We start from the raw sequence: 24,310 nt of genomic DNA, 5'->3' as shown, positions 1-24,310 counted from the left end.
AGAAGGGGGGGGGGGGGTTGTCACACGGAGCTCATGAAGTAGAGACCAACAGAGTCAGACCGACCCGCAGCCAGTCCACTCACTGATGCCCTGATCCAGCCCAGAAACGCAGCGACTACACCTCTCTGAACTCCGCACGTCTCAGCGCTAACTCACTGTTAACACTCGGAACATCTGGAGCAGGACCGGGGGAGCCGACGCTGCCGCAGCTGCACGTTTCAATATATAGACTTTTTTTTTCCTTCTTCTTCTTTTCTCTCTTTCCTGCGCGACCGGGAGAAAGTGCCTTGAAATTAGAAGTTGAAAGAGAGGGAGAGAGTTGCTTGACGGCGAAATAAATCTCGCTTCCTTCACGGTAAGTGCCGGCTGATGCCGCGTGACAACACAAATGATTACAGCTTCATTTGTTTTAATTGTTTTATTGTTTTTTTTTTTAATTGCCATGTGTTCTGTCGGACGAGAAGCTTAGTTTTTATTCTGAAGTGAAGGAGCTTGTGTTCTTGGGTTTGAAACGATGTTAAGACTTTGAGAAAATCTGAATTCTTGGGACATAACAGTGTCAAATCTTGACCTTTGCGTTTTAGATTGTGTCAAAAGTCGCTGAATTTTCACCTCATTGCAACATATACTGTATCTATATACATTTTCCAATTCTTTAGGTGTAGTGTCTTAAGTCGATGAAGTCTGAAACTCTGTGCAAACTTTAATTTTCTTCCTTAATTTAGCATGTTTAGGTTCATTAAGTGGAACAGACTGACGGTGAACCAGTGGGCCTAAACTTTACTTTCTTATTTCATCATTGTCTATTTATTACAATTCAGTTTAAGTAACAGTGAACCAGATGAAGCTGTTTTTTTCTCGCCCCGATTCTAATATATTTTTGGTAAACAGTTTCGTAATATTTTAAATAATTAAACCAACTTAATCATTAGGTGGGGATGTGCAGGTTTTTTTTTTTTTACATTTTACAACAGAAATGTTGAAAAGCTTTTTATTCCTGGATGCTTATATTACTTAAAAGGGCCCACCTCGTATTTGATTTTATTGTGCACGATTGACATTATTTACAATTGATTGATTTACTGAGGAAATTCATTCATTACAGAGAAAAAAAAAAGAGGGATCGTTCTTTTATTCTACTTTGAAGGATTTCCCCACATCTAATGGCGTATACCTCACTATCAAATGTATCTTTTTCAGGCTTCCACTACGTGTGTGTTTTACTGGCAATTCATTCCGTTGTAATTATTAACAGGCACAGTAGGCCTTCTCCAACTCCTTTCCATTGAAATTAGTCCAAAACTTTAATTGTAAAAATGCCTCTGGAGTTGCAACTGGGTGTGTTTTTTTGGCGTTGGGGATAAAAAAAATCCCTCTAAACTTAACAAAACGAAGAAATAAATTGTTAGCCTGGATCCAACTTTCTATTCATTCATATGATAAGTCAAATTAAATATCACAATCCAGTAATGGTATAAAGAAAGAAAACTGAATGCCACATTTGACAGAAAAAAGAACCTGAAGTAGATTATCTTTTGAAACCTAATTGTATTTTCTTGTCATGTCCTGTTGTAGCTCAGCCTTCTCCACCTGACTGACCTTGTGTGGTTGCTCTTCCTTTCCTCAGGACCACTGACAGGGAGGTGAATGGACCTCCACCGCCCCTTCAAGATGGACAGCCCCTCCTATCTGCCAGCTCCACTGGCCTCCCCCGCCCTGATGGTCCTCGCCTCCACTGCCGAGGCCGGCCGAGACGCCTCCGTCCCCTGCCAAGCGCAGAGGCCCTTCGGTGTCCCCACTTCCATTGAGAAGGACCTCCACCTCCCCTTCCCCTCAGCCTCTTACACCTTCACCTCCATGTATCAGCGCCAGGGCCCCATGTCAGGCACATTTCCCTCCCGAGACTTCCCAGCTTCCCTGCTTCACCTCCACCACCAGTTCACTCCTCCGAACCTGGACTGCTCCACCCTGAGCATGCTCAACCACAGCGGAGTGGGCGCCTTTCGACCTTTCTCCTCCCCGCAAGAGGAGAGGGAGTCGGGGGTTTACCAGTCGGCTTTTACCCCTGCCAAGAGGCTGAAAAGCTGCTTTCCAGAGGTGGAGGGGAGGGAGTTTGACTTTGGCTCCCCGGGAGGATCCCTCAAAGCTGTGGAGGACTCAGGGAGGAAGCTGTTCTCCATGTCTGGCCTGCTGTCTGACGGCGAGGCTTCATCGAGCCCGGAGGAGCGCAAAGAGCACAGTGAGTACACACTCTCTACTCACAGAAACATTTTGGTATGTAAACAAGCATGGCACATGTAAAGCTCACACACAGTCACCCATCTCACATCTCGCATCCATTGAAACATACATTTTAATTGACACATCAAAGACCTTGCACAGCCTGACATGACACGGCAGATGAGATTCACATATCCTCTACAGCTGCAGCGACAAATGGTAACAAATTGAAAGGAGCCTTTGTGAGTAAAGACGCATATAAAAATATTTCCCCTTTTTCACTGTGGTCTTCATCGCATTTGTACAAAGTGTTTACAGCGACTGGCTGTGATCAACTTTGACACAAATAAGTTGAATACTGTCACTTATTCTGCTTAGTGATCATTAGCCACATATGACCATTAGGCCTATTGGAAGTCAGACTTTTCTTGGCGGCTGAGAAACACAAATACATCGGAGCGTGTGGCGGGTTGACATAGGAGGAGTGAGAGTTGGAACGAATGACACCCTGTCAGAGATAACGAGGTGGCAGAGATACAGAGGAAGGGATGGAGGAGGATAGAGAAAAAGAGAGAGGGAGAGAGAGAGAGACGCGCCGATGCGCCTCCGCCTGAGCTTCCCAACGACAACCCTCAGCTCAATATGGCCGCCCACACCAGCCGTCTGATTTGTTGACAAATGAGTGGGAGAGGTGTCAGTCAGTGCGCCGCAGAGGGTGAGCCGCTCCTCATTACTCCTGGGGATAATTGCCCAACGACGCGGGGGCACAACACTCGCCTCAGAGGGAGAGGGGTGGGGAGAGAGGGAGCGAGAGTCAGGGAGGCAATGCTAGGCATGATGGGAAATCAAACCCTCTCAGTGGCGGTCGCCAAGGGGAGCGCCTGACAGATGAAAGGGACCAGAGAAAGACAGAGAGAGGAGAGAGAGCACCCAAAGGCTCGGCAGATCAGAGGGGGACACCATAGAAAATAATGACAATGAGAAGGGGGGGCATGAGATGGAGAGGGAGACGCTTATACACGCTCTCATACATATCACCTAAAGGAAACTTTCATCCCACACATAAAGGGCGGGAGCAGGGACGAGTTGTCTTAAGAAAAGTTTGGATTGTGTGCCGTGTGTGTCTCTATGCATATGTGTGTGTCTTTGTTAAAACTTGCTGATTTTGTCGCTGGTTGGTGTCTGAGTGACAGGGCCAGGGAGGCGGAGTGGCAGGAAGGAATCTCAATATGGAATTTTAATAAGGACAGGAAAGGAAAGCGATGCCAGCCAGCATGCTGGTGTGAGAGGTGTGTCTGTCTGACAATGTTTGCTCTGTGCACTCGTGCATGCACGCTCCCCTCACCTCCTGATTTTGGGAATCTCATTTGGGGAATGTTGACAAGGACAAAAGATGGGCAGGGATGGAACATGGGGAGCATCTCTCCTCCAAAAAAAAATGTGTTTGAGGAAGAAAAAAAATTGATTCACATTGGAAGCTGCTTTTCCAGCTTTATCCAATTAGATTGGAGCTCAGGCAAACTAAGAGCTTTAATGCAATTGAGCTCCCAGCGCTTTTCTAAGTCTGACATACACTTGTTCCTCTTGACTGGGTAACAGACAGTCACTTCAGGACCAAAAGTCTTAACTGTTAAGCTTGAAATCTTCTTGGGTTGTGAGAGTGTGTCTACTGCTTGCATACAGCTGCAGCGATGTCAATGCAAATACTCACGAGTACAAACTAAACCTTAAAAACCTACTTTTTAAGTTTACTTCTTAATTGAAATGACCTTCTGTGTTGGGCTATGTGTTCTCCTTGTGGCTGTATGTTCTTACTCCAAGTGCTTCGGCCTCTATGTCAGACATTAGGAATATGCTTGACACTTCCTTTAAGCAAAACACTGGCCTCAAAGCTGGAGTTCCCTGGGCACTGTGGCCGCCAACGCTCAACTACATATACCTGCACTTTGTTGAAGTAACTTTGAACCTGAAGTGAAATCTTGTTGCTTATGTCAGCTGTCCTCTGAATGAATCAAAACCTTTCTAAATAACAAAAAAATTGCATTTGACTTTTTGAGACCATGTCACATGGTCTCCAAGTTCTTAGCACAGGTGACTAGGTGCTGTAGTTCCTGTCGTTGCTCCTTGTCAGTCTACACAACATGCGGGGAGGGCACCTTTTCCCATTATTGCCAGTGGACGTCGCCTTTTGTCCATTTACTGTCTGTCTTCTGTTGATTCTCCCTCCCAGACTCGTCTCTGTTTTATCAGGGAACGTCTGAGATGCACGGTGTGCTCTGACATCTGTTCAAACAGCCATGCTCGCTTTCAAAGGGCAGATGTCTTCAGTGGAGCGACTCATGCTTATTTTCCTCAGGGAGATGCTTTCCGCCGCAGGCTTGAGCTGGAACTAAAATGGCATTTTACCAAAAACACGAGTTGGGGAAACCGGGGGAGTGGCGTGGCAAAACAAACGTGATGTGTGCACATTTGTGGGTGAAAGTCTGTATCGTGGTGGCAAAGCCGAGTGGGAGCTGTGATAACTAGAGCCAGATGTTTGGAAGCCACCGTGTTGTGACGTATCGAGCATTACTCCTGGTTATGGCTAACAGAAAAGTGAAAACCTTTCACCTGCAGAGTAGACAAACAGATCCACAAAGGCCACCAAACAAAAAACATGGTCAACCTTTGTCCAATTGGCAGTAGCCTTTTATATCAGTGAGTTCACCCATTTAACACAGCTTTCTCACCTCCTTCTTTTTTTTTTTCCTTTTAGAAACAAATAAGGGGCTTACATGGAGCCAGTTTCACAAAAAAAGATCTGTGAGCAGTGCTCATACTGATATGGTGTCAGCGCCCCGTTTCACAAATGTTTGTCGCCAACATTAACAGTTAAGCATGTGAACATATTCATGTTAGTGGCCAGCTAGCGTTTCGAATCTGGTGACCGGTGACCGAATCCATCAACTCGGTAGGCAAACCATCGACCGTCCGGTTGAACCAACTCGCGTAAAAGAGACGTTTGTCCCATCCCCACTTTGGTAAGGTAACACAGGATAGATATTTAATAGACTAATGTTGAATCTGCAGGCATTTTACATGGACAGAACTCTTCACCACAACAAAACCTGTGCATCAAAGGCTTTCCTCACTGAGATAAGAAAGGGCAGAGAAACTTGCCAAATCTTCACCTGAGAGAAAAAGAAATCTTGCAGCAAGTTAATAAAGGGAAAACGTGTACGCTTAAAAAATATTGAGAATTCTCCACCAGAGGCGCTCAGAGTGCAAGTGTTGGTTGGTTATTGTTAGCGGACTAGTGCTTGCCCGAAAATAATCAATATTAAATAGATTAATCTTAGATTTGACACATGGCTTATCTCTGTGGTGAGGTTTGATGGGTATGAGCTTGATCCAGACACAGCTTATATGCTCTGTGTGTGTGTGTGTGAGTGTTTGAAGGACGGTGTATGCTGTTTAGATGGATGTGACTATGATCTTAGTATATTACTGCTGTCAGGGGTTTGAGGTCATTTAGTCATTAAATCAGTAAAATAATCAAAATGATGTTATTGCATGGCAGTACATGTGTGTGCGTGTTTTTCATACACCTATTTGTGCATATAAGTGTGTATGCTACATTGACATCTTGCTCCCTTTCACACAAACACACATACTATCTCTCTATCTGTGCTGATTTGATAAGGGTGTCTGTTCGCTGTGTAGCAGTTGTTGACGGCTGCTCGTATTGAGTGGAGCTTCCTGTTGAAAGACACAGTGTTTACATCCCATTGGCGGGCCACAGGAGATCAATAGCAACCACTCAATGCTCATGCATACACATATAGTACGCTGCCCGCTATTATTCCCAGGGTGTATTTTCCCTCTTATCAGTAAGACTTGCAAGTGCACTCCATGCATCAACAGTCACACTCACCATATGCTTATGACTCTTTTTTATGTTCCTTCTGTTCTGTGATTTTGTGTCAGTGTGATCTGTCACAAACACACTTTTATAAGAAATCAAAAGTAAAAAAAACACTTGGCCATTTTACTTGACAGCCTTGCATAGTGCAGCGTGTTGTTCATTCTCTTACTGACCACATTGGAAGTCTTGTTCTTGATTTCAAGCACTCGGGGAGGAAGAATTACAATATTAATGGTGGTTGTGTTTGATGTGAGAGCACGCCGCGGTTGACTGTTCCCCCTCCTGTTGTGATGGTGGTTTGTTCTCCTAATGTTCTCCCAAGTAAAAGAGGCTTTCATCCTGGCAGGAGGGGAAACTCTTCTTGGCGTTTTATTTCCTTTCCCTTCATCTTATAAGGGCTGGGGAGAGGGAACATTTTTTTCCTTATGTAGTTAGATTTACGTGTTATCTTGTGGTTTTATATATATATGATTGTTTTTTTTCTTTTATAATGTTTTGGGATATTTTAGGGCTTCATTATTATTATTAATATTAGATGTGAAAGGGGAGAGAGAAGGGAATGACATGCAGCAAAGGGCCGCAGGTCGGAGGTGAAAATACGGCCGTTGCGACAAGGACTAAGCCTTTGTACAGGGGTGCACACTCTACCAGGCACTCCAAATGATTGTGTATTTGTGGATTTAGTGTTTGTATCTGTGTGTTACGGTCTCCATGCAGGCCGCTGTATTTTTTATTGGTTTCAGCGTGTCAGGCTGTGGACCACACAGCTTGTCAGAGACAGACAGGATTTCTATAAGTCTAGCAGTGGGCCTTTACAGTAGCATGGGGACATCTGTGTGTATGAGTAGGGGTCTTTTTGTGTGAGCATTAGCACCTGTTAGACGGTCAACAGATTGTTCTGCCGTAACATGAGTCATAACACATCTTGTATTCGCTGCATCTGCCTCCAGCGCCTACTGTGATCGGCCCACACGAACAGCGCTGCTTCTGTGTAAAGAGACAGAGGGAGGCTCGAGTGTGTTGAGAAAGACAGACAGACAGATAAAGAGAGAGAAAAAGGGTCATAATGAGTTCAGGGCCCAGTGGTCGTTAAAACAACTGCCTTGTTTTAACAGAGGCCATCTTTCCTTCTTTTACTCTCTCCATTCTCTCTACGCACCTGATCGACTTGCATCCCGGCTGTCTCTGATCTCACATCAAAGACCTGGTTTTTGTGTGTCTGTGTGTGTGTGTGTATGTGTGTGTGTGCCTGTGAAAGTCTTGGAGTAAAGGCAGAGGGTTTATTCTGTAGAGTGAAATGCATGTTCCTTACGCACACATACACACAAACTCACATCCTCCGTCCTGTCCCCAGAGCCTAACAAATCAGTCAGGCAGATAGAGAGGGCAGGGAGGCCAAATGCTGGGGTTAAACACATGCTGCTGAGGAGCAGTGCAGATAGACAGCAAGACCACACCAATCCTGCATGCCTGGATGGCAGACACACAATCATATATATATATATATGATATACAGTATGTGTGTTTGCCTTGTGTCACACACAGATCTCATTACAGCATGTCACTTGTGCTTGTTGCAAGTCTCCCAGCTGTGGAGGAGCTTGACAAAAGCTAATATGTCAAAGGCATGCCAGGCGTGATATAGCTTTCGTTCCAAATACATGACGTTCCGACATCATTCAGTGGCTTCATAAACAGGATTGGTAGACATTGTAGATTATTGAATGTGCATTTTTATGTAATGTTTTTGAATCTAAAGAAAAGTAGAACAGTTTGGGTGAAAGAACAAAAATATTAGACAATGGACTCATTTGCTGTTCCCTATATAACAGACACTCAATAGTTTCCTCTAAAGCAGTACATTTAGAATTCTGACACTTTGAGAGAAAGTCACGAATGTAACCATGTGACACTTCATGGAACACATGAATCAGTACAGATTACTTACACGTGCATCCTTAAAGCTCTATTGATCGATTTAGTCACTTCCAGTCCTGCGTAGCTGTTTGCAGACTCCCATCAGGGCCGGTGCACCCCTGCCTTAAAGGTCAAAGTTTGCCAGGATTGACCCCTTACTCCACGCTGTGTAGGGGTGTAAACACTCCCCCAATTCTCCACAGAGAATAGCATTGGGTCCGGGCTATAAATCACAGGCCTGATAATTGATAGGAAAACAGCAGTCCAGCAGTATATAACCTTTTACGTGTCGTCTCAACTCTTTATTATGGTGCTAATGAGTAGCCGCGCATCAGGGTTAGAGCCGCAAGCAAAGGGGGTGGGTGGGGGTTCAACTCAGTAAAATACAGGCTACTGGCTACTTACACACATATACACTGGTAAGGCAGACAAACACACACACACACACACACACACACACACACACACACACACACACACACAGGAACTCATTGTGCACTTAACACACACACCAGAGGGCAGGCAGATCTTCAACTACACACAGGAAGACACTCACACTGAAGGATATGCGCGTATGCAAACATTCCATCACACACACGTGTATATGCAAAAACACAGGCACACACAGACACACACAGTGGCTGGCAGGCTCAGCAGTGTCCATTACAGGCTGCTATTAGTATGGAGATTGTGCTAATTGTCCCCACAGACCACACAGGCAGCGCTCAGCAGGCCCGCTGCGAGACTGTGAGGCTGAGTAAGAGCAGGGACTCTGCTTTACACATCCTATTGTTTCGTTTGGGACCCTATTAGTGCTACTACAAATCAATCACTCAATGATTATGGGATACATGCTGTGTTGTTCCAGTGCAAATTACACCATTATCACACATCAAGTTGATATGCTACTGGAGCAGAGTTTCATTTAAGAAAAGTCATACAGCAACTTTAACACTGAAAATCCAGTTCATAGTGAGCTGAAAGTGTTAATCAAGTTTCCATGGCAGTTTTAACAGAATTCCATTAGAATTTAAAAGTTTTTTCATTGGAAAATGTTGGACATTATTAGAAGGAAATGGAAAAAATAGAAATTGTCTTTAATTGTAGAAAATCAACTGCAAGTTTTTATTTTATTTTATGAAGCGTTCCATTCCAAACTAAAATTACACCAACATAATTTTGGGTAGTACTGGTCAGATTTAATTTTCAAAATCTGCACTGATAGGACAAAAATTCTACGCTGGGTGATGTGTTGAAACTCTTTGACCTGAACTGATTGTAATGCTAAATCATTTCTTTAATCACAATGTGAATTTTAAAGGAAATGTTAATGTCCTTTTACAGTACCCTGTTCTCAGAGACATTGCCAGTCCACAAAAAACATACAATACTTATCTTTTATTTATAGAAATTTGTAGTCAATCAGCTTAAGTCCTCCTTGGAAAAATTTTTTTTTGTATTGTAGCACCTTAATATTTTAATTCTACATGGTGATCCATAGTTGTTCCTCATGGCGGTATAACGGTTGTAAGATTGAAGATGAATACTTTTGGGTATTTTAGTAAAGCTAACTTTCATACAAACATATTTTAGTGTAAATTCGATATCACACACATTGAATCAGTGCCTCTGTACTAACAGTGTTTGTTAACTTGTTAACTTTGACTTTAAGGGGCTTTAACCAATAATGTCTATAACCAATAATTGCTTTTAATTAGTTTTATGTGGATATTATAAATAGCTCCTTGTATCAGAGTGGACTCATGGACTTGGGGTAGTTTTACTCTGGGTGGGCTGGTTCAGGATCCTGCTGACTGGAGAGGGTCCAGTCTCATTATTAGTGGCTGAAAGCTCCTGATCAGTCAAGTGGAGGAGATTGAACTGTGAGCGGCTCCTGTGTGACCCTGCTGAGCGAGAACACAGGGGAGAAGATCTATACCCGCTGGCGCTGCCACAGGCCTCTTTGTTCTCCTGTGTTTGCTGACAGGGGAGATCGGAGGGGTGTATCGACGGGGGCTCACACTGCGCTGCGCTCACCGTGGCTACACAGGCGGTGTGTGCAAACAATATGTACATGAGCAGATACACACGTTCCTACCCTCTCACCCTTCTTCTTTCCCACACACAATCTATTACAATGTGTGCATAACAGTCACAGTCTTAGTTTCACTTCATACCTGCTCTTTGACAAATCCACCTACACACTTACTTACACACAAACACACATGCACATACACACACACACACACACACACACAAAATAAAACTATCAGCAACAGTGATTTCTGCTTTGATGGGGAGGGTCTCCCGTCCACTCAGAGTGCTGTATTAAAGCCTAATATATCTTTCTCTCAACAAGACTTCAGGGCAGAGTGAAGTCAGTCTGGTGCTGGGATACCACACACAGCATGCAGGGATTCTGTGCCCTTTATCCTCAAAGGAAAACAACTAAAATAATTATTTACTGCTCCCTTTTGTTTGCAGTTCAAATCACACAATAGATTTCAGCATTTAGACAGCATACTTGCAAACATGTTAATGAACAATTGAAATTATTCCATCACATGGATGGGACACAATAACTTGAATATTGTAAAATCTAATTGAATCCAACACAACAACCCTGCAACAAATGTTTGCTTGTAAAGTTCATGATGTTACAATTTTTTTAGAACTAACTAATGCCATCAACATTAATTCATTTTGGTAAGCTCTGGTGTGTGGTGTTGTTGGATTTGTTACATGTTGTTATCCTCTCTGAGGGACCGTCGCTCTCTCGCTTACATATGAAACAGAGTTTACAAATTAGATCTTGCAGTAACTTTACTGTAACATCCTTAAAGTTGGCAGAAAATAACAGAAAATGTCGGCAACCACAAGAATTTTTGTCGCACAACATTCATACTTTTATGCAAATCATAGTGTAACCTGCTCCTTATGCTGTACGTACATCCAAAACCTTTCTAGGAAAATTAAAACATCTGCTAAAAATGATTATTTTTATGTTTACACAAATGCTTTCCCTAGATATTGTTTTTAAAATGAAAGAAAATTTTCCTCTGAGATGTCTGCAACTTTTAATATGAAGTAATCCTCAAAGCTCAGTGCTTTTAATGCCGATTCAACCCTTTCCTTTGTGTGTGGGTTACCAAAGATAAGCTGCTCAATCATCTGTACCTTTCCACTATTTGAAGATAAAACAATCTTCATCTTCCTCAATTGTTTGCTCATCCAGGCAGACACAATAACATCCTTTAGGGAGTGTGACTAACCCAAACACAGGTGTATCACAAAGCACCAGGTGCTTGTGGTCCTCATGTACTAGCAGCAGTCAACACGGTTTGTAACAGTATCAGATGTTATCTGGAGGAGTGGAGGGGGGGGTGGCAGATGGTTTATCTCTGATAGTACCTGCTTATGAGGCTAGAGGGAGGGGCGCTGTGAGGTGGTGTCCAAAAAGTTCTGACTGGACCCCTGTTACCACTGCGATTGAGATCCAATGCGGGGCTTTTTTTTTGTCATTACCCCGCATATTGCCTGCAAGGGAAACACAACAATTAAGATTTTGTTTGAAGTGTATTAGCGTGTTCTTAATGGCTAAGGCTTCCGCTGCTCACCTGCACTACACAAAGTATATGTGGGACAGGTGTGTGAGGCGAAGGCAGGTGGGTGTTAGCTATCCCAAATTACCGGCTGTGAAGGAAAATGTAGTTCAAAACATGTGAAAGCTAAAGTGCTTTGTTTCTGGCGCCACCGTGAGGTATTGTAAGTAATAACAACTAAACTGGCCACGCGTCCACAGGAGACAGCCTTCCATCACCGCGCACCTGCAAATAATGTAGTATGTTTGATATTCAGGCATTTTTAGTGTTATGGTGCATTTTTATTATTGTCATGGACTTCTGGCAAAACAGTGACAAGCACTGTTATTAAAAAAATGTTGGTTCAGAAAACCTTTAGGTAATCTCAAAAAAGTAAAAAGTCATTTGAATTTTTTGAATGTGCCTCGTGCACCTGATAGCAGCAATAAGAACACAGTAAATGAAAAGTTTTGCCTTGCTAAAAAACATTCACTGTTAGTGGATGTGCTCAAAGCACTCCCTTTTCCACTTAATAAGTCTCGTTGTTTTGAATTTGCCAAAAATGCAGCATGATGTTTCCTTTGGGAGTTTAAGAGCATGTGACAGAGTGCTGGTGCTTGTGCCTTCAGAACTGAACGTGTGAGAGTTGGCACTGCAGTCGCTTACTTGGTGCAAAAAGCTCAGTTGTGAATTTTATTTTCAAGGCTTTTTTGTGAAGTATAGAACATCCCTCGATGATGGAGAAGCAGACAAAACACCAAAAACAGCATCCAGGAGTAGAGCTCTCTCTGTTTTTGGATACTGCTGTAAGAAAATGATCACAGCTAATAAAATACATAGTAGAACTCACTTTTATAGTCTGTTATAGTTGTTGTAGTACCACCACAGATGAGTCCTTGTATAATTAAACTTTTTGGTGAGTTCAACACACAATCACACACTGTTTGTCCAAGACTGTTTATAAAGTTGAGTACTTGGTGCAAGCAACAGAGCGATGCACTGATTTTCTCCTTATTAACCACTAATTGAAAGAAAGAGCGAGAGGGGAAAAGAAAAAGAGAGAGAAGTGATGAGGAGACGATGAGAAGAGAGAGCGAGATAAAGACACACACACACACACACACACACAGAGATTATTATATTAATCAGTGGGCCGGGTAATAGTGATCTGTAGTTTTGGAGCCAATCTAATTACCTTCTAATGAGGGATTGTGATCTGTCAATGTAGCATTTTGATGTCTCTCTCTCTCTCTCTCGTGCTCTCTCTTTCTCTTTAAATTTATAGAGCTTCATTGGCATGACAAAAAATTGCCTATTTTGTCAAAGCAGATAACATACATTAAAGGAAGATGAAAATGACTGGCACAACATAAACAACAGCATAAACATTAACTTAAACATGAACTCTCGCTCTCTCTCACACACACACACACACACACACACAAATACACGCATGCACACACATGCACTCGCATACACAGACGTTGACACGATCATGACAGAAATCATTTTTATAATTTAATCAAGAAGTTTGCGTCAACTCCCATTCACATACTAAAAGAAAAAGAAAATATATTGCGGCAATCACACCTGTTCATAAAATATAAATACCTCACAGCAGGCTTACACATGAGTCCATGAGTTACTTACTTCCAGAGGAAAATAGTCATTGAGGCCCAACAAACTTGCAGTTTTTTGTGCCAATTGGTTTCATTGCTGCTAAAAATGCTAACAAGCAGGGCGTTGACGTTGCCATTAACTGCAAAATGGCGTCTTTTGATGAGCTAACAGAAACACACTTGTGTTTTTCAGTTTGATCAATACTTTTGGGTTTAATCGTGTTAACAAACTCCAAGTGTGGTAGATTTTTTTTAAACCCAAAACAGACTGTATAATCCTTTAAATGGGATGAATATGTAACTGGTGTTCACCAAAAAAAATGTCTCCCTCCTGGCAAAAACAAACTTAAGTTAAACTTTTATTGGTTAAATCGATTATGGCAATTGGTTGCCTGAAGTGTGTTGAGAGAGGTTTGAGTCCTGCTGAGTGTATGATATAGTGTGACAGAGTTGGATCTCTGTATATTTCCGTCTGTCTTGCCACTGCAGGTTGATGGCATCAGAGTGAGTGACAGGCAACCGGTGAACATCTCTGTTTCTGTCCGCTGTCAGCGGCTTTTGATCCAATGGAATTGCACTGACTTTGACAGACAGCAGTCAGCAAACGAATGTCAAAGTCTGAATTGGGATTTGCTGCCCAGAGTATGAGCTTGATTACATCTCAGCTTTTGGAGGATCATAACTACTGACAGTAGATAGATAACAGTTTAAATGAGAAAAGAGAGAAGTAGAACTTGAAACAGGTAGGTCTCCATGGGTCCATGATTTTGGAGACCCGATTCCCAAAGAAACCCAAGAACAGTCAGAACAAATAATTAGACCTGATCCACAATGCCCAAACAGGACCTTAACAGACGGAATAGAGAAGCTAACTTGTTTGTCATTTTTATCCACTATTTGGGAAAAACAATTTTGTATTTTCTCCCAATTTTTCCAAAGTTCACACCCTTCACCTCACCCTGCTGATAGCGAGTTTCCTTGGATCTACTCAGATAGTGGCAACTTTAAAATGGAACCCTACCTGACCCAGTTAGGCTGAATACAATTTGGACCCCATCTAACTCAGATCTTGGATTGGGTCTCAGTTAAAGAACCAAGTGGATCTGTGAGGACTTCTAGTGTTCATTAATGTTGCAAACATAATAAAACAACTTAATTAAGCTCTAGCCCCATCAGCAATCATCAGACCTGAGGTTTTTCAGATATTTCAGAACAAATCTCTTCAAATAGACCTGCAAATATGAGGTGGCTTATAAGTAGCCTTATATTATCGCAAATACCCAAGGACAGTCCTAACTTTCCCCCATGACTTCCGTTCCCTGTCTCCAATCTGTAAGTCACAATCAAAGATCATTGAGCCATGCATCTCAATGAGGGCTAGATTGATTGGTTGGAGTGAAGCGGAGACAGGATTCGATCTTTGCCCTGAGGTCCTGAGAAGGGAAATACGTTCAACGGGACACAGTCACACAGCTACCCAGTCCGTTCTCCATCAACGAGATGATTGGACACATACATGCCGAGTCACGCCCGCACCTGATGGAGCAATTGTAGTGACTAATGGAGAAGATGAGAGAGAGAAAGAACGAGAGGTAGAGAAATTGGGGGTTTGTGTGGTGATTGACCTGTTTTCACAGAGGTTATGTCCATTGATCTGTAGGGCAGAAGAAAAGGGCTTTGGCCTGAGGTGCTTCGGAATGAGTCTATTTGGGGTTTAGGATTCCTGTCCATTCCCACCAGGAGCTTTTTCATCATCTGACTCCCCAGGACTTATAGCTGCCATCTCCCTTTGTCCACGTAATGTGCACAGCACTACAGAGGCCAAAGGCCAATCAATGTTCTACAAGAGGTTGATACAGATCTTATTAGTCAATGAATGATCATTAGTGGTCTAACGAGGCATTGATTTGTGCAAGGCCCAAAGGTTGCGGTGGTTGTAGTGAGTGTCGTTAATATATTAAACACAACTGATTGCAAAGTAGGAGGGATATTTTTGAAGGATGCTGGAATAAGATTGGACGGTGAGGGATTTGAGGTCAAGCCAGAAGAGGGAGTGTGCCTTCATTGACCGTTGAATGTGGTTAGGATTGAACATGGAGCCTAGCAGCACATTTTGCGTATCACCGGTGTAGCAATCCTGCAATTAATAAAAAGCAGATATCTAGACGTAGTAAGTCAAAAGCAACTAAACTTGCTGTTTCAAAGGCTAGAGCAGCAGCCTTTGAAAGCTGAGGAAATGACTCTGCTCATAGCAGATGTGTTACTACAGGGCCTATTATGTTGCCCATTAAATACCCTACCTCTCAATAGGCCATTATTTCCCCAATAAAAAACAAACGGCGGCCTGCATACTTTCCCTTCTCCCCCCTGTGCTTCAGAGGTTAGTTCTACCTCACAGACGGCAAAAAACCCTGACTAATATCCTGCATGTGATGCTTTTAAATAGGAAGCAGGCCTAGGGATAGGGTGGGGTACAGGTGTGGCAGGAGCCAATGGCTTTTATAGCCTTCCATCTCCTCTGAAAGTGTGCCAAGGACCTGCCTACTCAACCCACTACTGCAGTGTAAGCCGCCAAGCGTTAACTTTTCTCCCCCTGCCAATCTCTACATGCCTACTGGTTATATAGAGTCTGTGCTTGTTATGACTTTATAGAGGGATTTCTGATGTGCTTAGAGAATTGTTTGATGATTGGGATAATGATGCCATTTGGAGTGAGTTGTCTCAGCACTTTATCGCCAGTGAACACAGAGAAAAACAGACCTAGCCAACGCAAAACAAGCTCCACATCCTCCCCTGGATGCTCACTTTTACGTCCACTGCCATTCAAAGCCATCCAATCCTCCTCACGTCAATCAGAATTATACCACGTCCACAGGTTTGTCACCGGGGGGATGTTCGTCACCATGTCTCCCCTGCAGAACAGCCTTTTCATGCCCCAGCATAATGTCAGCGGGTGACATCCAGGCCTGATGTGATGTGGCATTCACTAAAGGTCACGTTAGGCATCTCTGCTCCGTCTGCATCAGCAGAACTGGCAGCCGTCATATGGGCGCTGGCATCGGCCATTACCCAGGCCCTCGGGGGAACTCAATGCTTTAAGGATTTGTCAGCGGGATTCTGATCTCTCTGTTGCCGTGGCGAGCACTGAACGCAGAAGATCACAGTCCACGTCTTGATGCAGAACTACAGGATTTGAGCATCACTCATACAATAGGGACAACAAGGATGGCGATATCTTGTTTTGATTCAAAACATGAACTTTACTATCTCATGATGCTCTTGATAGGTAGGACAGGGCAGAGAGATATCGCGGCGCCCTAATGAGTAATTTGCCCCAGGGGTGTGTTCTTTTCTAATCCACAGGGAGATGAGAGATTGTATTCAGCATGCTCATCATGCTCATCTGTGGGATTCCTTCCTGACAATATATTGTGCACATATTATTTTTCCATGACAATCACTTTCTTAGGGTTTCCATTTGTACATACAAGCGCTATTGTAAACTGATTATGAAAATAGTTTAGGCAACTTTAAAGTAACCAAAAAATAGAGAAAAGAAGAAATTATGCCTCACTGATTTTTTTTCATCGGAACAAGACTTGACTGTAGCCAAAGAAGCTTCCTCCAAAGTGGGAACAGTAAGTGAAGAGAGCAAATGGCAGCTGGACAAAGGCTAGACATCCAGGAAAGGAGGTCCTGAACTGGCGAGACACAAAGACAGAAAAAGGAAACAATCAGAGACACAGAGAGAGTGAATCCTTTAGGAGATGACCCAGTCAAAGTCTGCACAGCCCGGTGAAAGAGGGCCAATCCATCCGAGCCAGTTGCCGTAGTGAGGGAACAGTTAACAAGCCCCACAGGCAGGTTTTACAGCCCCCTGTTGTGTGTCTAAGACCCCCCAGGCTAAAGAGGGGCTGAGGCTGACTGATACTGACAGGGTTTATGTGGGTGGAGGTGGAGGGCATCAGGGGGATGGAGATGTGTGAAAAGGTGGTCATGAACCAACAACTGTCACTTATGAGAACACAGCACATGCACAGAGTCAGGCTTCAGCAAAAGTATGTACACACACACACACACACACACACACACACACATCCATCCATTTATTCAAGCAAGCCCACTTCCACACCATTAAATCTGATGTTTGTGTGGAGAAGCGGTGAAGAGTGGGGGAGATGCTGTAGTTGGAAGAGGGGGGCTTATCCAAAAAGTGGACCAATAAAACACCTGAAAATCAAATCCCATTGCTCTTATCGCGGCGCCATTCGGAGACGTTATCTGTGCAGGTAATGTGGTTATAAATTCAATTTCAGCCCAGAGATTTCATTGTTTACTGATGCCTCCATGTTCCGGGCGGCAGAGCGCAGAAAGCTCGGGAACGTTCGATGCGTGTCGGGAAAAGTCATTTAGGTTTCCGCGAGGGGATGCAAAAAAAGGCGTGAGAGACAGAGGGGGAAGGGGGGGGGGGGGGGGGGGGGGGGGGCGGAAACCAGGAAAGCTGTCATTCTCCCAAGGACACCTGACTCTGCTTTCTCTTTTCCACTCCATGTTTTATTTAGAGGCCATTTTGTCCTATTTGGTTCCTCATTATGGGGGCTCATAGCTCAACTAATTTCAGGGTGCAGCACTTGCTGACAGCAACAGCGTCTGAGCTTGTCATGTTGCTGGTCATTTGAAATGGAGCTGGGGAAAAGTGTTTGGGTGATAAGGTCCTGAATGAAGTTCAGTCCTCTATGCTCCTCACTGAGGGGAAACTGAGAAATTGTCAAAACTAATAATCTGTTTGTAATGTATTGTATTAAAAAGTGTTAAATTGTGATTGCCAGCCTTGTCATTTGTTTTCCCTTGACTGTGCAGAGAGGGGATATTAGGTGCATCTTGCCTACTAGCTCTCTTTGTTTGATTGATGGCTTTCAGGAGTAAATCACCTCATCTACTAGGTAAAATCTTGATATAGTAGAGCTCCTCAGGCTCCCAGCTGGCTGGTTATGGCAGTAATCCATCAGTGGGGCCCAATGGGCCGAGTGGCCCTCCTGGGTAATGTTCCTATTGACAGCCTATGATGTCAACACACTGACAACAGGGGGCCATACCAGTCAGTCTGTGTGTGTTTATGCTTGTGCGTAACCTTATTTTACTCTCACTGACACTTTCTGCCAATAGCACGGATAGGTCTACTGAACACACAGACACACAGTGAAGGCTGTTCTCAACTACAATGAGCCTACACTTACTATTAGTACAAGTTTAGTGAGCAGCAGTGTCATGGTTGTCATCTCCAGCTTAAGTCCAGCTTAAGTCCAGCTTAAGACCTTTGTTACTGACTGTTATCTATTAAAATACAAACAATACTATGTTTTTTTAAATCATATTTTTATTGTTCTGCATAGTAAACTGTCTTTTTGTGTTTTCCCCATAACACCCCTTTTAACTCTCTCACTCTCCTTTACGCAGGCAAAGTTAAGGGTCTGTATGACTCTCAGGCCCCAGTGTGTCCGGTCTGCCAGTCTATTCTGCGACCAGGAGAGCTTCAGGAGCACATGGAGCAGGAGTTGACCAAACTTGCCCAAATACAAATCAGGTATCATGATCTGATTTCACAGGATTCACATTATAAATCAGTAACTCTCTATTTAACATTATGCCACAAAGTGGTTTTTATCAAGCAATCTCCTTACGGCAGAACATCTTCACATATATGTTGAGCCATTTTCTCCCAACGTTTCACTTCCTCCATTTATCCATTTGTCATTTTTTTCCTGTTTGCGTCCAACATTTCCTATCTCTGTTCAACTCTCAATGAATGTTGACGAATGAAGGTTTGGTAGCCCCATCACTACACTATCCAATCTTCATTTTCCCCAGGTGGTATCTCCTGTCTTCTCTGTCACCTGCGCGGTGTTTACAAGCTGCCTCATTGTTCCTTACATATTTCATATCTCAGCCTCGGGCCTCAAGGCAACCAATCACACAACGGGTGGATAATGTCCTGCTAATGGCTGCTTTGAGCAAAGTTTATAACATACACACGAGAACCAGAGGTTTACACACACACATGCACGCACAAACACACACAAACACACACACACACACACACACACACCTACATCCACACACACACTCACCACACACATTACCTGCTGCTTAAACCAGAAGAATGATTCCTCCAATAAAGACATTACACTCCAAATCTGCTTAACGACCGCTCCGTGGACAGTAATGGTTTCAAATTGAACTTGGCCCACGGGGAAACTGTGCGTGTGTGTGTGTGTGTGTGTGTGTGTGTGTGTGTGTGTGTGTGTGTGTGTGTGTGTGTGTGTGTGTGTGTGTGTGCGCGCACAGTATCTGTGTGATAGGCATAAAGTGAGAAAGAATAAAATGAGGTTAACTACAGACTTAGAAAAGATAAAGCTAGAGGTTATTTATGAGATGACATTTCAAAGACAATATGGTGTTTGTATATTATATTGGACCAACAAGTTGATTTGTGTGTGTGCTTGTTTAACTTGTGAACTTCTGCATTATTTGCCTCTTTTCTCTGCAGTGTCACTCCAGTGCAGCACAACCACCTGAGGACCCCAAAGGTAAACAGTTGATATCATCGTGTGTTAAAGAGAACACAGTAGCTGTAATCCTTCCTTTGACTCTCTGTTCTTTCTCTTTTTTTCTGTTCAGTCTCTCTCGCTCTCTCTTCATATCAAGCGTGAAGGAGGTTCTCCCACCTCGCCCCCTCGAACATCTGAAGATGTCCACTCTGACCGATACACGGTGAGGTTCAAAAATAACTAAACCAGTATGAAATTATCAGGAGAATCAGATTCAGAGAGTGGCATAACTGTACACATGTGTGCATTTCCGCTGGGGCTCAGATTTAGTAGAAGTAAAAATTGGTAAATGCACCCTGTTTTTTCTGATGATGCCAAAGAAACAGTGAATTTGTTAAACTGTAACATGTGGTGGATTAAAATACAGTAGCATGGTTTAAAATGTATTTACATTTTTTATCCGAATTTTATATGTATTACCTGTGCACTGATGCTTTTGATTAACGCACTATAAAAACACTGGAAAGCTATTGGTTAGCAGCATATTAAAAATGTGTTTTTTACCTGGTGTGGTGCCGGTGACTCACCAGTTTTATAGTCTGAGGTTGATCAAATACTGGGCTAATACTCAACCACTCACTTAAAAGTACTAGATTCTTCAAGTGGCAAGTCAAGTCAATTTTACGTGTAAAGCTCAAAAACAAGGACTTTTGAAGGACTTTATAAACTGTATTAACATATAACATCCTCAATTTAGAATAGAATCCACACACAAAAAACATATTAAATAAAATAAATATTAAGCGTAATAAGTTGAAGAGGTAAGCATACAAAGGTAATTTCACTGTCGGTTAAGCACTCTAAAAGCACTTTTCAAAGCTGTTGATTGTTATCCACGTCAAGCTATCCATTGTTTTAATATGTCACTGTCATCTACTGCGCTGCTGTTTATTTATTCTAGTAGAAATGTGAATGAAAGATATAAAATTTTGTGAAATATGAAACATTCTGATGTCCTACTTACTGTTTGTTGCAGACATTTCTCCGTGTGCGGGCCAACAGACAAACAAGACTAAATGGTACGTTGATGCTAGCTGATGGAAATGTATTTCTTTGCTGTTGACAATAAAATAAAGCTCAGTACATTAGATTTTTCCAGGTCTGCAGTTTTAAATGGCTTTGAATTTAAAAAAAAAAAAGGAGTTAAGAGAATTTTTTATAACTAACTTTGTTCACACTCTGCGACCAGTCATGTGTTTCGTCCAACCCCCCCTCCCCGTCCCCGTCCCCTCGCCAGTCGGACAGATATCACCCTTTTTCCCACACCATCTCACACCGGCCTAGCGCCCACACGAGCAGAGGAGCTATTAACCTTTCAACTTTGACCTCTTGATATGTTAACAGTTGATGACCTCTGCTGGTGCAGGTGCTACGTCAAATCTGCCCCATTACGCCCCCACAGCGCAGGAGCCCACCTAGACTGCACACAAGCTGGTAAGAAACACAGAGAAGCACGTTTTTCTCCATCACGTTGAACTAGAATGAGCAGCTGTTGAGTTTTGCCTCCAGTCTCTCTTAAAACCGATCTGTGAAGCAAATGATTATTAAATGATTTAGAGGCATCACTTATAATTCATACACCCGTTATCAAGGGTGCCTTATTAGAAAGTGCTACCAAAAAGATTAATAAAACAAAATATAATAAATAAACCATAAAAACGTAAACATTTTTTTCTTTTTATGTTCTGCAATCATGAAACAATTGTAAAAGTGATGTAATAGTGTCTCTGCACCGATACCGACATGTAGACTTGCAGATAAAAGCTGCAGCTGACACTACAGACATCTTACTACTGTTATTAAGACCCAGATTCTCCAGCTCTTAGCTAACTCTTCAAACTGTCATTGCTGTCGAGGTCTGTTAGCCTTTATTGGGCCTTATAACAGGACAGCATAATGAGCTTCTAAATACATGTCAGGAAAGAAAAGGGAGAAGGGAGGAGGAGGAGGGGGCTCCTCTGTTGATTAATTAACCTCTCTCTCTCTTTCCCTCTCTCTCCTCTCTCTGTTTGATGAGCTTTTCCTCATCTATGACCGTCTCTTTAACCCTCATTATGTCCGCTAGGATGGCAGCACTCGGGTCACGGCCACCAGCTCTCTGTGTGTGTGTCCCCCCCTCCCCCCTCCCCCCCCACCTTCGGGGGCCACTGTCATCCAACGGGAATTAGAGGGCCCTAAAACTTAATGTCCCTTATGCAATCTGCATTCAGTCAGGTCACAGTGGGAGACAAGGTGCAGTTGGTGTTCTGCCATGTAAACTTTTATATCAGAGAGGAAAGTGGGGGGCCCAGGATGACAGGACGGGGACGGGAGGAACATTTTGCATCCATTGCAGTCGTATGTTACGTAAATCCCTCAGGGTTATCTGTGTGTGAATGTTGTTGACACGTTATGTGATGTGTTACAAGCTGATCCACTCATAAACTATGTTCTTGCTGTCAGATGAGCTCAAGTACAGCATTATCAACACCACCCAATATGTTCCAAATGTGTTCATCTGAACTGGATGGTACTTAATACTACTCATAATAGAAATGTGGATATTTTTGCAACATTTTTTGACTACAAGACATAATGATCCAGAAACTTTCATTGTTGTATGTTGTTAAAATGTGAAAATTAATAAAAACTTAAATGGTAAAAGTAAAGAAATTAGCTCTAACATGAAGATCACACTGTGGCATAACATTAATTATGTTTTTCCGCCATTTCCTTTCTTTCTTTATTTCTGTCTTCTTTGTCGCAATAAATTAAACACTTACTAAATAATAAAAACAAAATGTTGGGGTGGTGAAAAGTCACTATGTTTTCTTCGAACCCTCCTTTTGACTTAGAAACTAAAACTGCAACACCATCCCTGCATCATGTCAAAATAATATGACAGTGGTACAATAAATGGGTGCTTACTATTCTTGTGTGTTACTGTACTTGTTCTTGTATCCAAATCTAAGCCTTACTATCTTAATAGAATTTCCTATGCACCACCAAAGTACGCATTAATAAAACCCTTATACAGAGACAGACTTTTCTCAATAAAAGTTGTCTTTTTGATATTAAAAAAGTATAAAAGTATTACCCACACTACAAAGGAAGTCTGTAACTATACTTAGAAATGTATACATTTTGGATGAGGTCAAAAGAGCCTCACTTGGTCTTGCAAAAAAAAAAGCCAGGCAACCTGGTCTTTGTGCAACGTACTAAAAAAAAAAAAAAAAACTCCTAGGTGACTGATCATGCAATGATCTGTATGTGAGAATGAGAACCCTAAACTGAATCCTATGTTTGATGGATAGCAAGTGAAGAGACTTGAGTCACTGTGGCCTGCTTTTATAGTATCTTTCACCATCTCATCTATATCTTCTGTCTGTTCCCAGTCAGGATCGGAAAGCTGAAGAGAAGAAAACCAGAAGATGGACAGGTGTGTTTCTTCCCTATGTACAGTGTACATTTGTACATACACTACATGCAGTATATTTAAAACATGTAGGGTTGAGAAAATGTCGGTGGTCCAATCCCCCTGACACTGTTGACTGCTTTTGTTCACGTAGCATCAGGATCACAGTCCGCTTGCTGTGTATCCATGTGAAAACACTGGCGGCATTGGTTCACAGCTATGAAAACATAGAAGTAGATACGTAGCTCGAGGTTACAGGAGGCATATGGACAAATTCCTCAAGACAGTGAAATTGTGTACTTTATGTTAATGTGTGTGTGTGTGTGTGTGTGTGTGTGTGTGTGTGTTTTAAAGGAGGGTTCAGCGGACTTAGCGCCATTGCAGGACGCGTGGAATGAGAGGAGAAGGATGCAGATGTCGTCTATAGTGGGAGGGTTTAAAGGTAAGCACGAATGTGTGTGTGTGTGTGTGTGTGTGTGTGTGTGTGTGTGTGTGTGTGTGTGTGTGTGTGTGTGTGTGTGTGCCATTGAGGTACCAATGTGTGCGATCTTGTTCCGTGGAGGGTAAGTAATGTGACTGAGTGACAGTTGAAAAACCACTGAACTTTTCAGTCCAGATTACAGCGGAGCAGAATGCCTTGAAGGTTAGATTAAAGTAACGTTTTTTCTTACCCGAGGAGGAAGCTCTGACCTGCAGAATTGTCACACGCTGATTGACAGAAACAGATCACATAACGTTTTGTGATAAATAAATTTGCCTTATTCTATAGTTTGTATTACGTCATTTGTGACCTTAAATTAAAAATAAGAACATCTCTCTCTCTCTCTACATTGTTCTTTTACAAGCATATCATACCACAGTTGTTTAAACCATTAAAACTTGTTTTAATTTTTCTTTTACAAATGTCTCCTCAGGTGCAGTGCTGGTAAGCGCGTCTATGAAGGAGTGTCGAGACAGTGATGCAGACCTGGACGTGGATGGAGACGATACTCTGGAGTACGGCCGAGCGCAGTATCCTGTAACACAGCAGTATATTTGAGTTTATAATAAAGTGAGAAGATTACAGT

At 42.6% G+C, this 24,310-nt stretch overlaps 1 protein-coding gene across 3 annotated transcripts in view; it reads left to right on the top strand.

Moving 5' to 3' along the window:
* The window catches only part of rnf220b (ring finger protein 220b), a 27,959-nt gene continuing 3,649 nt past the window's right edge, over window positions 1-24,310 (top strand). For 2 of the 3 annotated variants that reach the window (XM_034881936.1, XM_034881934.1), the window contains exons 1-10: window positions 2-355; window positions 1,628-2,239; window positions 18,699-18,825; window positions 19,789-19,828; window positions 19,920-20,009; window positions 20,823-20,868; window positions 21,194-21,283; window positions 23,224-23,267; window positions 23,598-23,685; window positions 24,158-24,254. In XM_034881936.1, the coding sequence (XP_034737827.1) occupies window positions 1,648-2,239; window positions 18,699-18,825; window positions 19,789-19,828; window positions 19,920-20,009; window positions 20,823-20,868; window positions 21,194-21,283; window positions 23,224-23,267; window positions 23,598-23,685; window positions 24,158-24,254 (1,214 nt within the window). In that variant the 5' untranslated portion in view covers window positions 2-355; window positions 1,628-1,647. Of the gene's footprint in view, window positions 356-1,627; window positions 2,240-18,698; window positions 18,826-19,788; window positions 19,829-19,919; window positions 20,010-20,822; window positions 20,869-21,193; window positions 21,284-23,223; window positions 23,268-23,597; window positions 23,686-24,157; window positions 24,255-24,310 lie in introns of all 3 variants that reach the window. The other variant, XM_034881937.1, reaches the window with a different exon arrangement.

The sequence above is a fragment of the Etheostoma cragini genome, chromosome 9, assembly GCF_013103735.1.
Source record: "Etheostoma cragini isolate CJK2018 chromosome 9, CSU_Ecrag_1.0, whole genome shotgun sequence".
Classification (NCBI taxonomy): Eukaryota; Metazoa; Chordata; class Actinopteri; order Perciformes; family Percidae; genus Etheostoma; species Etheostoma cragini.
Note: the sequence above shows the minus strand (reverse complement) of the source record. Positions and strands in the feature narration are given on the sequence as shown.